The sequence below is a fragment of the Marmota monax genome, unplaced genomic scaffold (genome assembly GCF_021218885.2).
Source record: "Marmota monax isolate L192 unplaced genomic scaffold, Marmota_monax_Labrador192_F-V1.1 WCK01_AAM20220418_F8-fsc00011, whole genome shotgun sequence".
Taxonomy (NCBI): domain Eukaryota; kingdom Metazoa; phylum Chordata; class Mammalia; order Rodentia; family Sciuridae; genus Marmota; species Marmota monax.
This window is the reverse complement of record NW_026693082.1, coordinates 11,544,138-11,559,634: the sequence shown is the minus strand read 5'-3', so window position 1 is coordinate 11,559,634 and position 15,497 is coordinate 11,544,138. Positions and strand designations below refer to the sequence as shown.

Below are 15,497 nucleotides of genomic sequence, written 5' to 3'. Positions count from 1 at the left end.
GAGATTAAATTACTCATCTTTTGTCGATATATTTTTCTATTTCAGGGCATTTGATGTAGAACTTCTCTACATAGCACAGTTCTTTAAAATTCCAATAGCAGAAATTGCTGTCAACTGGACTGAAATTGAAGGTGAGTTTATTGTTTATTTGCAGCTGCTGAGTTTTGTCAGATGAAAGGAGACATCAAATAGTACAACTGACCAGTAAAGTTCAGCTGGTTTTAAGGTTCTCCCCTCTTCTCAAATCAGGGACTTCTCAGCTGTCAGAGAGCCAGTTCCATGAGAGTGTTGCTCACTCATCCCCTCCTTCAGGCTTGTTCCTTCTGTATGTTTTCAGTATCTTCTTGTGGTCTTCAGCAAGGTTCTTACCCTGGTCAAGAAAGTTTAATAAAACCTCCAGTAGGGCTGGGATTGTGGCTCAGAGGGAGAGTACTCACCTCTCATTCATGAGGCACTGGGTTCCATCCTCAGCACCACATAAAAATAAAATAAAGATATTGTGTCCACCTATAACTAAAAATGTTTAAAAAAAAAAAAAAAACCCCTCCAGTAGACAAGGTCATAGTAATGTGACAATAGAAGTAAGGCTGAGGGTTGGGATTGTGGCTCAGTGGTAGAGCACTCACCTAGCATAGGGGGGACCTGAGTTCTATTCTCAGCACCACATAAAAATAAAGGCATTGTGTTGTGTCCATCTACAAAAAAGATTCATATTCATTCTCATTCTCTCTCTCTCTCTCTCTCTCTCTCTCTCTCTCTCTCTCTCTCTCTCTCTTTCTCTCTCCTTAAAAAAGAAAAGGCTAATAGTCTTTATATATATATATTCTTTTGAAATAAACTTTTATCATAAGCATCACCATTTTTTAGTTTTACATTATTTTATCACTCCATGGATATAGAATACCTACAAACCAAATAAGAAATAATAATAATAAGTGTTTTACTCCAAGCGTCCACAGTCCATCAGTGCCATTTTTAACTATTTGCTATTCCTGTACATATTCCAAAAATGTAAAGAGCTATAAAATCTATAATAATTTGAAATTTATCATAAATTTAATAATTACTATTTTAAAAACCTTGATTTGGTATATAGAATTTAAAATATATTCTAGTTTTCTACCTTGCTTGCCTTAGAATGAACATAAATTATTTCATGGTAGGGGAACAATTACTATTACCAGCTGAAGTCTTTCTTTTTTTTCATATATTTTATTGATGTATTATAAATGTATATAATAGTGGCATTTGTTGTTACATATTTGTACATGCATACACACAGCAATATAATTTGGTCGGTATCATTCGTTAATAACTCCCTTTTTCCTCCCCATCTTCCTCTTCCTGGTCCCTTTTCTCTACTGGTTTTCCTTCTGTTTTTATGAGCTCCCTACATACTATTTTTTCCCTGACTTCCACATATGAGAGAAAACATGACCCTTGACTTTCTGCATTTGACTTATTTCATTTAACATTATCCTCTCAAGTTCTATCCATTTTCCTGAAAATTACATAATTTCATTCTTTTTTATGGCTGAGTGAAACTTTGTATTTTATATATAAATATAAAATGTACCTACTAAAATGTGGTGTAAATGTATACCATGTTTTCTTTGTCCATTCATCTGCTGATGGACACCTAGGCTGGTTCCACAGTTTGTCTATTGGGATTTGTGCTGCTATAAACATGGGTATACAAATATCATTAAAGTATGATGACTTTAATTCTTTAGGCTAAATACTGATGAGTTACAGTACAGCTGGGCCATATGGTGGTTCCATGCCTAATCTTGAGGAGCTTGTGTACTAATTTTCATAGTAGTTGCACTAATTTATAACCTCACTAACAATGTAAAGTGTTCCGTTTTTCCAACATCCTGTCCATCAGCTGGAGACTTTTTTTAAAAAAGTCCACCTTTCTCCTGAGCACACATGGTCTTCTCTTTGAGAGTCATTGTTACAGTAAGCCATTATTTTATTGCCATTATTGCTCTGTAACCTCAGTTTAGAACAACAACAACAAAAAAAAAAGGTTAAGGACCAGTCATGAGATTATACAAACCATGTAGTTTAGAAGGATTCAAACCTCTTGGTGTCTTGCTGAGTCAAACAAAGTTTACAGAAATGTTACTATCTCCACCATTATTAGCCTAGACTCAGAGGACTGGGAAGCAGGTCAACTCTGCTAACTTCTCTGTGCTGGTCTAGGTTTAATAATAAAGTATAACACCAATATCTACAAAGTCCTTTGGTTAGTGTTTTCTGAAGAAAGCTGTTATATAAATTCAGAGTAGTGAAAAGATTTTCTTGAGGATAAAATGTAATTAAAACAGTAATGAAATCTTAAACCTTCCTCTTGATAGATACTCACTTACCTGAAGGTATAATACAAGTAAGGCTTATAAGAATCCACTGTGGAAAATGGATCAGACCCGGAATTAGGCTGGTATTTCTGAGTAGCCTGAGATCACGAAGTCTGAACTAAATGATTTGAATCCAGTCACAGGCTGTATTTTTCACCATTTAGACTGGATGATAGGACTGAGGATGTAGCTCAGTGGTAGAACACTTGCCAAGCAGGTACAAAACCCTGTTTTCAATCCCCAGTTCCAAAAGAAGAAAAAGTTGGGTCATGTATAGAGATAATTATATTCATCCATTATGCTTTATTTTCTGTTGTTCTATATAGAATTATTATTTTTCATTAACAAGCATTCAGTGATCAGTTTTTATACTAAGTGTTGCCGGAACCCTTTTCAGACACGGTCCCTCCTTTCCTATTGAAGTTCAAAAAATTTTTGGTCAAGATTTAAATAAAGTGTTAAAAGCTCACAACAATCATGTAGACGGACTTCTAGGATGCGGTTTTAAACTGACATTATCCCCTAAGTTTAAGCTTATTTATTTTAATTTGTTTAAATTGCAGGTTCTAAATTAGTTCCATTTTGGAGCTGGCTACAAATGGGCAAGGACCTACTTTTTATACGACTTCGATATTTGACTGGTGCCTGGAGGCTTGAGCAAACTAGGAAAGTGAATTAGATTGTTTGAGATCTTTGATTCTTATGTATCAGTGTCACATTATTTCAATTGAAATTAAATTTTAAATAAAGCTGGGATAGACCTGTTGTCATTGTCTGGCTTTGGGTAATTTTAAAGAACTACCATACATTAAAAAAATTTTATACTTTGGGACAGAAATTTAAAAAAAAAAAAAAAGGTTTGACTCAAAAGTCAGATTTTCTTTTCCTCTAGCATTTTTTAAAATGTAGGCTACTAGTCATTATAATTCTGAGAAATGTAATTTTAAGAAGACAGAAGCAATGATTCTTACTCTGATATGCCTACATAATTCTCATGAACTTAAATATAAATCACATTCATGTAACAGTTTTCGGTCATTTAAACATGAAGTTAGTATATGAGTCTAAATGTACACAAACTTAAGCATATCAGAGAAGCCCATATTTCAGCCCGTGAAAATTCTAGAGAATTAATTATGTTAAAGGTAAGAAAATAGACTCATTTACCCCTTAGGAAAGTAGCCACATCCTAAGACAGTCTTATTTCTCTTCCTCCCAATTTTATTTACATGTATTGTACTCACTGTCTCACCTTCTACACTCTTCCCTCTCGATTTCATGTGATGTAGAAATTCTGATTGAAAAGATAAAGATTTTAAAATATTAATAAATATATTTACTTAATGCAAGAAGCCTGTGTCATTGAGATATTATAAGGCCTAGTAGCAATTAATGAACCTCAAAAAAATCAGAATTAGATTATTTCTGACATCCTAGAGAAATAAGATGATAATAGTAATAATAATAATTACTATTATATGCCATAGTTTGGATTCGGAATATACCCCAAGACCCAAGTATTGAGGGATTGGTCCCCAGCTTTCAGTGCTACTGCAAGGTTGTGGAGCCTTTAGGAGATAGGGCCTAGTGGAAGGCTGATAAGAACTTTGGAAGTTAAGTCATGGCCTTGAAGGGGATATTGTAACCTTGGCCCCTTTTCCCTCTCTGTTTCTCCCCTTCCCAGTTGCCGTGAGGTGAACAATTTGCTCTACCATGCACTCCTGCCATAATGTGCTGTGCTGCCACAGGCCCCAAAGCAACAGGGCCAACTAACCATGGACTGAAACAGCCAAAATGAATCTTTTTTTTTCCTTTTAAGTGATTTATTGCGTGCATCTGTTACAGCAACAGAAAGCTGATTAACATAATACCTAACATTTAAGGAGTGCTGACTGTATGCCAGCCACTGTTCTAAACACTTGGTATGTAATGACTCATCTTAACATAAGAAAAAGGCATAAGCAAGTATTTGCCCAAGATCATAGTGGAGTCATAGTTCTAACACAAATAATCTGGATTCCGAACCTACATTTGTTAATGATTATAACTTCAGTTTCAGAGGATATGAAAATCAGGGATTATATATGTATGAAGTTGCAGAATTTCATTAAACATTTTAATGGGAGAATGACCCCAGTACTTTGAACACCCAATGATAATATCACAGCTACAGTAAACAATAAACTGAAAATAAAAGCCGTTTCTCACATAAATTAATATCCCCAGCACAGTGCTTAGCATATATAAACAATAATGGGTAAAACAACAACAACAAAAAAAAAAAAAAGCAAAAAAACAATAATGGGTAAATGAATAAACAAATTGTATTTACTACCAGATTTTGAGAACATTTAGTTACTTAAATGAACAAAATCAAACTTATGCAAGTAGAAATAATAGCTAATATATGAAAGACTATGAACATTTATATGAATTTAAAGTATAAACCTTGAGCCCAAAATAACATTCCAATGAACTGTAAGGTAATGAAATGATTAGTTATTGCTCTTTGTAAGCTAGTGATAACAATGCATATTTTGTAGCTTAATAAGGGGATATTGTAACCTTGGCCCCTTTTCTCTCTCTCTTTCTCCCCTTCCCAGTTGTCATGAGTTGAACAATTTGCTCTACCATGCACTCCTGCCATAATGTTTTTGGGAGGAAAATGTCAATACTTTTTATGTAGTTCATCTGTGAGCACTATTGAAGGTTTCTGATACCTTTGATACCAACTTTTCTAAGCACAGATATGCTAAGAGCATGGTACAGAACCTGACAGGAAAAAAAGTAGATTCATTTAATTTACAGAGCCTGCTAACAAAGATAATAAGCAGCAGTAGCAAAAGTGAAAATATCAGCTCCTGTCCTTTAATATGTGTTTATTTGACTTGAGATCACATCTAGATCAAATTGTTTCTTGACATCTATAATTTTCCATCTCCATGTAGTTTTGTACTTCTACCATTTATAGTTGATTCTCCAGTCCTATTTTCCATTTTCTTTATTGAATTGTAATTTCCTTAGGAGCAGAAACTTTGCTATTTATTTTATTTGTTTGTCTCCAAAGCATCCTAAATTGTGATTGCTCAATAAAGGTTTCCCAAATGGCTAAGTAATGCTAGCATTTCAGTTCACTTGTCAAAAAATAATTATATGAATGAGGTTATTCATTTTCTTGACAGCTAAATCTCCTGATGGAATAGTCTAGTGGATAGCTTTGTTTTTATACGAATCTCAAAAGCAAAAAATCTACAATTAATAAATGTATATTGTTAATCCAATAAGTAATTTGTAATTTACTGGTTTTGAAGTAAAATTCCAGTTGGTATTTTAAGGGTAATAAAGTCCATTACTTTCCTAGGTTTGAGCCTATCTGGGTTCTGATAGGATTGAGGACAGAAAAAAGGACAAAAAAGAACAGCCATGTTCCTTACCTGAGTACTATCACAACATACCTCAGAAATCCTCCTGAACAAATAGTTTTCTGTGTCCCTGACTCAAGTTTCTACAGTAACAAGATGTATGTACATGGAGGACGGGTGAATGTCATTGCTGATAATTCTACAATCATCGCAAGAACAGTCAAATTAGGTCCCCAGAATCTACAAAACATGTTGACTGCAAAACGTGTCCTCCTGTCTAGAGGTATGAGTTTATTCAAGTCCTCCAAAATAAAACTAGGCAAAGTAAAAGTCCTTGATGTAACAATACAATAGCCCCCACTTTATCTCCAAAAAATACGGGCCAGGACTCTACAAGGATACCTGAAACTAGATAGTAGTTACAAATGCTATGTTTTTTCCTGTACAAACATACCAATAGTAAAGTTTAATGTATAAATTGGGCACATAAAAGGTGAGCAATAATAAAATAGATCAATTATGACAATGGACTAATATAAGTTCAAGGAATATAAGTAATATAAGTTCAAGGAACCAGACACATTCTGAAAAGGGATGAATTTTTGTAGTACAAATTGAAAATTTTCTGTATCTCTATGGGACTCTCCATGCATAATGCACAACTTCAGTGAAAACACTCACCTCCATCTAGGAAGACAGTTTATATCCTCTCAGTACTATTTGGTCTTTGTCATTCTTCTGAAATAAAACAGCAGTCCTACTTGTTTATATTTTGCATTGCATTCCTTAAGATCTGTAGAAATATTTTCCCAAGAATTTTAGTAAAAGGGCCAACTGAATCTGAATAATGAAACAATGACCAAAAAAAGTAAAGTAAGGACTTCCACTTCTGGGAAGATGGAGTAGATATTTCTCCTGCTAAATACAGCTGAAAATAATGGACATTATATCTAAGACAAACATAGTTATTCTCTGAAATACAAAGAAGAGGGCAGACTACTGACCAGGGATCTTGAGACTCAAGGAACAACATGGAGTTGAACTCCTTGGATTTTATTTTCATCGTAAATGCTCCAGACTTGGAACTCAAACTGGAAACTTAGAAAGCCAATGAACACTGACTGACTGGAAAAATCCTCCCAAAATGACTCTCTTGCCAAAGAGTCAAGAAAGGAGCAGACTAGTAGGGCAGAAAACTTGCTTGTTGTTTGTTTGTTGCAGTACTGGGGATTGAATCCAGGGTCACTTACCACTGAGCCGTTTTTATTTTGAGACAGGATCTAACTAAGTTGCCCAGGCTGTCCTCAAACTTGTGATCCTCCTGCCTTAGCCTTCCAAGTAGCTGAGGTTATAGGCATGCGCCACCACAACTGTCTCGACAAAACTTTTGGGCAATAATTTCTCCGCTCTAGCTAAACACTACAGGAAAATGGTGGCCCCCAACCAGCAAACCCTGAGTTGGGAGACTAGACTCAAACCTCCATCAGGCTGTAACCAGGCACCCAAATAATCCTTCCAGGATGATGTCAGAGTAGACCAAGTAGAGAGTAGGACTTTTATCCCCACCCAGTAATGGGATCTGTACCAGCATGGTAACAGAGAAGTCTCGGCTTCTATGCCCACCCTGCAGGAAAAGGAGCTCCATCCCTGCTCCACTGAGGTGGTGTCAGAGGAAGCCTAGTAGAGTCAGTCATGTGTCAGAGAGGTCTTGTTACCTCTGTAATGAGATCATCCCCACCACGGTAGCAAAGGCTGCATAGTAAGCCAGACTTCCCACTCCCCCCCAACAGCAATAAGCACACCCCTGCTCTTGGTTGTTAGCTGAGGCTGAGTCAGGGAGCTTTGTACTCACACCCCCACTCAGCAACAACAGGGTGGTGCTCCTCTTCCCCTGCTGGAGTGGGGTCAGAAAATGCCAGCTAAAACAGAAGGTTTAAGATCTCAGACCATTGTAAAATTGTCCAGATTTCAAAAGAAAATCACTCATCAAACTAAGAATCAGAAAAATCTCAATTTGAATGAAGGGTGTGGGAAACAATAAATAGACACTAAGGCTGATATAACTGAGATGTTAATATCTAACAAAAATTTTAAAGCAATCCTCTTAAACTTTTATTTTTTTGTGGTGCCAGGGATTAAACCCACGGACTCATGCAAGCCAGGCAAGTGCTCTACCAATAAGCTACACCCACATCCCCTTTTAAATGTTTTACAACAAAGAAAGCAGCAAAGCAAAAGTTTCAGCAAAATAACAGAAGATATACAGAGAAACCAAATTAAAATTTTAGAATTGAAAACTGAAAAAATTCTTTGGACTGTGAAGGGAGAAAGGAAAGAAGCAGGAAGTTGGGTGGCAGAAAAATCTGACCAACAAAGAGAAAAAATAATGGTTTTTTTTGCACCAGGCATTAATCCCAGGGACACTTAACCACTTAGCCGCATCCCCAGACCTTTTTCTAATTTTTAATTTGAGACGGGTTCTTGCTAAGGTGCTTGAAGACTCACTTAGTTGCTGAGGCTGGCCTCAAACTTGCAATCCTCCTGCCACTGCCTCCTGAGTTGCTGGGATGCACCCCTGTGCCCAGCAACAAAAGGAAAATTTAATGGAAAAAAATAAAACAGAATATCAGAAACCTGCCGGATTGTAAAAATATCTAACATTTGTGTAACTGGAATTCCTGGAAGGGTCAAAAACAATCTTGAAGCAATAACTTCTGACACTTGACAAGAGACGTAAACCTATAGATTCACATCTTTACAGGATCAACTCAGAGTTAGCCATGCCAAGATACATCATACTTAAATTTCTGAAAACCTTAAAAAGTCTTGAAAGTACTCAAAAAAAAATACATCTTATCTATAGAGGAAAAATGATTTAAACAGCAATGAATTTATCATCATAAATCATGGAGGTCAATAGCACACATTTTTCAAATGAAGTAGAAGGGAAATAGTGTATATGCATAAAATCTACAAAAACCATCACACTTAATCATCAAAAAATACTTTCCTCCAAGATCATGAATAAGGTGAGGATGTCAACTCTTCCCTCTCCTATTCAATATAGTGCTGAGAGTTCTAGTCAATGTAAGAAGTCAAGAAAAGGAAATGCACACAGATTAGAAAGAAAAAATAAAACTCCTATTTGTAGAAAAGATTACTATTTACATGGAAAAGTCTAGTCTGTTTACAATAAAACAAATTCTCCTAGAATTAATAAGTGAGAAGGACAAAGTTATAGATAGGCATACAAAAATTTATTATATTTCTAGATACTAGCAATGAACACATGGTCACTGAAATTAAAAATGCAATATCACAATAAAAATGAGTTATTTAGGGCTGGGGTTGAGGCTCAGTTGTAGAGTGTTCACCTAGCATGCATGAGGCACTGGGTTCAATCCTCAGCACCACATAAAAATAAAAACAAAAATAAATAAAGCTATTGTGTCCACCTAAAACTAAAAAATAAATATTTATTAAATGACTTATTTAGATGTGAATCTAACAAAGCATATACAGGATACATACACAGAAAACTATACAATGCTGATGATAAATCAAAGAAGATCCAAATAAATAGAGACTATCATACGCCATGTTCATGGATTGCAAGATTCAACATAGTAAAGATGTAAATGCTCGGCAAATTGATTACCATCAATATCCCAGCAAGATGTTTAGATGTTGACAGTATTATTCTAAAATCTATAGGGAAAAGTGAAGTCAAAGTAAAGGAACTAGGATAGCTAAAATGATTTTTAAAAATAAGAATCCAGTAGAAGGAACCAATCTATTTGACTTCAGAACTTATTACATAGTTATAGCAATCAAGACTATAGTCAGACATAGGTCAATGGAAAGAACAGAGGATCTAGAAATAGGCCCATACAAATATGCCCACCTGATTTTTGAGGAAAGTACAATAGCAATTTGGCAAGGAAACAATCTTTTCCAGCAATTAGTACTGAAGCAGTTGGACACTCATAGCAAAAAAAAAAAAAAAAAAAAAATCAACCTAAGTCTCATACCTTACACAAAAACTTAAAGTGCATCAGGCTTACTTGCAAACGGTCATACTTGTAGAAAGAAAAGCAAGAGAAAATCTTTGGATCTATAGCTAACACCTTAGGTGTTAGAATTTCAGCATAGTTTTGTTTTGGTGGCATTGGTTATGAGCCCAGAGGCATCCTACCACTGAGCTATATCCCAGTCCTTTTTTTAATTGTTTTTAATTTTGAGACAGGGTCTTGCTAAATTGCCCCAGCTATCCTTAAACTTGCCATCCTCCTGTCTCAGTCACTGGAATAGTTGAGGTTATAGGTGTGTACCACCATGCCCAACTAACATAAATACTTTAAGAAGGCACATATATTTAGTTAATAGCACATGTGAATACACATAAATTTAAAAATTTAATTAAAAAAAAAAAGTCAGGTGCTTTGGCACACACCTGGAATCCCAGCTACTCAAGAGGCTGAGGCAGGACTATCACAAGTTTGAGGCTAGTTTGGTTACTTAGCAAGACCCTCTCTCAAAAAAAATAAAATTACAAAATGCAGCTTAGTGGTACAGCACTTTGCCTATCATGTGTGAGGTCTGGGTTCAATCCCTGGTACCACCACAAAAAAGGAAGGCAAAAGCTTAAAGCTGCAATAACTGCTAGTTTGACTTCAACTATTTCAATTTAATGTGAATGGATTTTTAAAAAATATTATTTAAAATGCGGAAGTCCTGGTCTTCTTATGATGTGAGTTTGAACATTGGAAGAGGTCTGGTGATCCTATGCCCCTATGATCAGTCTCCTGCATCACAGTGGGGAGCTGTGACCCCATTGTTGGAGAATCAGTATGTTATGCGTGCAAGTAGTATCTGAATTGTCTTTTTTAAAAAATAAAAAAAGTATTAGAAAAATCATTCAAGCTAGTCAGAAGGCATCAAAATCTTCATACATACCACATTAGAAGTAGGAGGGGAAAATTGGGGCTCATTACCTCTTTTAGTATTTTAATATCTCTTTAATTTCTCTTAAATTCTATAAATTAAAGATAAATTAATGATCAGTGGGTGGACCAAAGTATATAAAGATGGTAATTCTATAGAGAATGGCAAAAAAGCATTCACTAATCAATTACTGCAGAGAAATTAGAACTTCTCAGCTATGACTAATTTTTTTCTTCCCATAGACCAATTATGTAAAGAGAAAAACAAACTGAAATTTTGAATTTGAAAACTTCCATTTCATCAACTCTAAGAAATCTTTTTACTCTAATACCTACCTGTTCATCTTTCTGATTGTTAGTAAGTACATGATAGTTGAGTTTTAGCTGCACCCACATCATTCACTATTTTTATGTAAATTTTATAAAAGATGCTTCCAAAAGAAATAGAATCTTATTTATATTTCTTATAGGAAACACGGGTTAGAAAATTTAATTTCATTAAAAAATATCAGATTTCTTAGGAATCATTTTCCTAAGAAAAACTGATATTGTTGACAGACACTGTTTTGGTGAGTCATGTGAGTTTTTTTTTTCAATGATAAAGGCTGTGTACATCCCAGTGTTCTTCTCCACATAGTAGTAAGATGAAAATATTACATCACTTACTTCCAAAAGGTAACCATGAGTATCAAACGAAGTAATATAATCTTCAGCTTCAAAAACTAAAGTTTTATGAAAATATAAGATAATACACATCCACATATCAGAATATTGTGGTATTTGCTAAATACAGAATATTCTATTTATTGTATTTGTTTGCTTGTGACCTACCTTATTCTAAAGGTAATTTTAAAAGATTATTTCTCTACCCAAATTTTTCTTTAAGGAAGAAATGAGGGGGCTGGGGTAAAGCACTCGTCTAGCACGTGTGAGGCACTGGGTTCGATTCTAATCACCACATAAAAATAAAATAAAAATAAAAATAAATAAAGGTATCGTGTCCCTCTACAACTAAAAATAAAATATTAAAAAAGAAAAAAGAATGAGGGCTGGGGTTGAGGCTCAGCGGTGGAGCTCTAGCCTAGCATGTGTGAGGCACTGAGTTCCATCCTCAGCATTGCATAAAAATAAAATAAAGGTATTATGTCCATCTACAACTAAAAAAAAAATTTAAAAAAAGAAGAAGAAATGAAAAGCTAAGGGGAAAGTAAGTGTCTGGATCTGTTTTCTTCTTTGTTAAACTAATTTCTTTACTTATTTTACTTTTTATTTTTGTTTTGCAGTGCTGCAAATGAACCCAGAGCTTCTTACATGCTAGGCAAGCACTAGGCTGCTGAGCTATACCCCCAACCGTCTATTACTTATTTTCTGTGGTGCTAGAGGTCAAAACTGGGCCTTGTACATTGCTAGATAAGCAGTCTCCTACTGAATAAACTCCCCCAATCCCTCTTTTATTTATTTTTAAATTGACTACTCAATAAAAATTGTATATATTTATGGTGTACAACATGATGCTTTTATTTAGGTACATTGTAGAGTGGCCAAATCAAGCTACTAACATGTTCATTACCTCTTTTTTCTTTTTTCTTTTTTTTTTTTTTTTGTGGTAAGAACACTTAAGATTGACTCTTAGCAATTTTCAAAAATATAATATATTGTTATTAATTCTAGTTACCATATCATAGGATAGAGGGCTTGATATTATTCCTCCTAACTAAAATTGTCTATCCCTATATTCAATAGAGGCCTAAAAGCAAATCTGGGGCTGAAGGTGGAGGTCAGTGGTAGGCTGCTTGCCTAGCATGTGCAGTGACCAGGGTTCTATCTCCAATACTGCACCAAAACAAGTTTTTAATGTATTCGTTGAATGATATGTGAACATAGAAACACATCATCAAGAGGAAACAAAAATGATGTGGTTTATTGGTTAAATGCTTAAAATTCTGTATAAACATGAAACATTTTATTTATTTATTTATTTATTTTTAATTGTATGTGGACACAATATAACCAACTATAATTCTATAATTCTTTATTTTTATTTGTTTATTTTTATGGTGCTGAGGATCAAACCCAGGGCCTCACACATGCAAGGTAAGCACTCTATCACTGAGCCACAACCCCTGCCCTAAACATGAAACATTTTATCATATAGAATTTGCTTTTAGAGATTCTTTTATTAGTATTTTTATACCTCTTTTAGTATTTTAATATCTCTTTAATTTCTCCTAAATTCTATAAATTAAAGATAAATTAATGATCAGTGGGTGGACCAAAGTCTATAAAGATGGTAATTCTATAGAGAATGGCAAAAAGGCATTCACTAATCAATTACTGCAGAGAAATTAGAACTCTTCAGTGAGGCAGCACATAGGCAGGGGCCTTGCTGGTCTAAGGGACTCAGCTGGTCCTTCAAAGGAAAAGGAGAGACTTTTCCTAACCAATTTGAATCAAGAGCAAAAGATTGATTTTAAACTAGTGGCTTGGATTTCCAATTACTAGAGTACTAAACCAACTATAATTCTATGATACTGTAGGATCTTGCTCTTTATTTCAGAAAGTATTGCACAGGTCCCATTAAAATTAAATTTATCTTTAATTTAAAACAAAGTTTTACTATTCATTAAAAACAGAAAAAAGGCCAGGCGCAGTAGCACATGCCTATAATCCCAGTGGCTGGGGAGGCTGAAGCAGGAAGATCGTGAGTTCAAAGCCAGCCTAGCAATGGCGAGGAGCTTAGCAACTCAGTGAGACCTTGTCTCCAAATAAAAATACAAAATAGGGTTGGGGAATGTGGCTCAGTGATTGAATGCCCCTGAGTTCAATCCCTGATACCAAAACAAGAAAGAAAGAAAGAAAAACGGAGCTTGTTTAGTTATATGGAGATCAGATATCACAAAATCAAATATTCCCCTCATAACCCATACAAAATCTATCTAAATGAACAGAATTTAAACTTTAAAAAGCCCTTTACAACTGGACTTGAGTTTGTGCCACATATACCATAGAATAATTAGATCCCACATAAAAATACGAATAAACCTTGGTTTGGGCCTTTTATAGAAATAAGTTTTGTGAGTCATGCTTCTTTCTTCCCCCTTAACATGCCTGCCACTTCTGCTTGTGACCACAAACCACCTCCAAGTTATCCCCCACCCCACCCCACCCCTCCCCACCCCACCCCACACATAGTTGTCCGTTTTCTAAGACCAGAGGTAAGCATTGCCTTCCCTTGCACTGCTAGGCACTGGATACCAAATGTGGCTGTGACTCTAAGCTCAGGACCACTCTCTCCTTTAATTCCTAGAAAACTTTCATATATTTAACAAGTAGTCAATCAATATTTACTGTATGCTACACAGTACTATAGCTGTCATTGGAAATAAGAACAAAACTAGACACACTTCCCATTCTTTTCAATATTATAGTTCATTCAAGTGAGACAGACATTACTCAAAAAATTAAATATGGTGTTGATTATGAATAGAGACACATAACCTATGACATTATGAAGCAGGATCCAACTGTGTCAGGATCAAGAAAGCCTCTCTAGGATGTGACACTTGAGCTGAGATGCAGAGGAAGAATAGGTGTTAATGAGTCAAGGAGGGGAAGGAAGAGCACTCCATGATAGAGCCAAGTGAAATTTCAATTGGGAGTTAACCATGGTTGAATAGTTCTTGCCATTTAATTAAGTAGAATGTTTTCTCTTCTTTTTGATCCACATTGCATCCATTTACTTATTGACTTAATTTATTCAGCAACTTCATGGCAGCAGAGGTAACAAGAGTGAGGATCAATTATAACATCAAACCCACAAGCATGGCTGGGTATGATGGGGCATTGCTGCAGTCCCTGCTAGTTGTGATGCTGGCTTAATCAGGATTTTTGCAGTTGTGACTAAAGGACCCGACCAGAATGACTATAGAGTTTCTGAGGTCTCAGTCCAAGGACAGCAGGTTCCATTCCTCAGGGATCAAAGGGAGGCTGAACATCATGGTGGAATATGTGGCAGAGGGGAAGCAGCTGACTTGATGAACAGAAAGCTGAGAGACTCCACACTCCAGATACAAAACATTTACCCCATAGCCACAGCCCAAATGAACCACTTCCTCCAGCCACACCCCACCTGCCTCCAGTTACTACCCAGTGAATCCCATCGGAGATTAATTCACTGATTAGGTTAAGGCTATGGCCCAATCATTTCTCCTCCAAACCTCCTTTCATTGTCTCATACATGAGTTTTGGGGGGACACCACATCTAGACCATAATAGATGCCAATGCAGAAGGACTCCCGAGCCCTGGAGTTGCAGGTCAACTGGGGCAACACAGTAAGATCTGGTCTCTAAATAGACAAATAAATAACCAAATAAAAATAAATAGAGGGCTGGGGTTGTGGCTCAGAGAAAGAGCACTCACCTAGCATGTGTGAGGCACTGGGTTTGATCCTCAGCACCACATTAAAAATAAATAAATAAATAAAGGTATTGTGTCCACCTACAACTAAAAAAATAAATATTTTAAAAAATAGAAATATACAGCATATTTTCCAAGCAACGATTTGAATGAATGAATTTGGTTAATTCTAATAATAAGCAGAATTTAATAAATAATAAAGATGGTTCAAAATAAAAAAGGAGGAATAAGGATCAAGAAAACTCACTGAATTGATGATTACTGGTAACCTCTAAGAATAGTGGGAACTCACTGAAATTAAGGCCTGGAAGGCAGAAATAATGGATAGGGGGATAAATAAAGGCTAGGTAGGGCCTGGGGATGTAGCTCAGGGGGAGAACACTTGCCTACCTCTCAGTGTGAAAATGTCAAG

General features: G+C 35.6%; 1 protein-coding gene across 5 annotated transcripts in view; it reads left to right on the top strand.

Moving 5' to 3' along the window:
* Alg5 (ALG5 dolichyl-phosphate beta-glucosyltransferase) overlaps positions 1–12,001 on the top strand; it is a 50,001-nt gene extending 38,000 nt beyond the window's left edge. For 4 of the 5 annotated variants that reach the window (XM_046453951.2, XM_046453949.2, XM_046453950.2 and 1 more), the window contains exons 9-10: positions 46–131; positions 2,927–3,128. In XM_046453951.2, coding sequence (XP_046309907.1) covers positions 46–131; positions 2,927–3,042 — 202 coding nt within the window. In that variant the 3' untranslated portion in view covers positions 3,043–3,128. Of the gene's footprint in view, positions 1–45; positions 132–2,926; positions 3,129–11,951 lie in introns of those variants that run through there. The other variant, XM_058582544.1, reaches the window with a different exon arrangement.
* Positions 12,002–15,497: the final 3,496 nt, after the last annotated feature.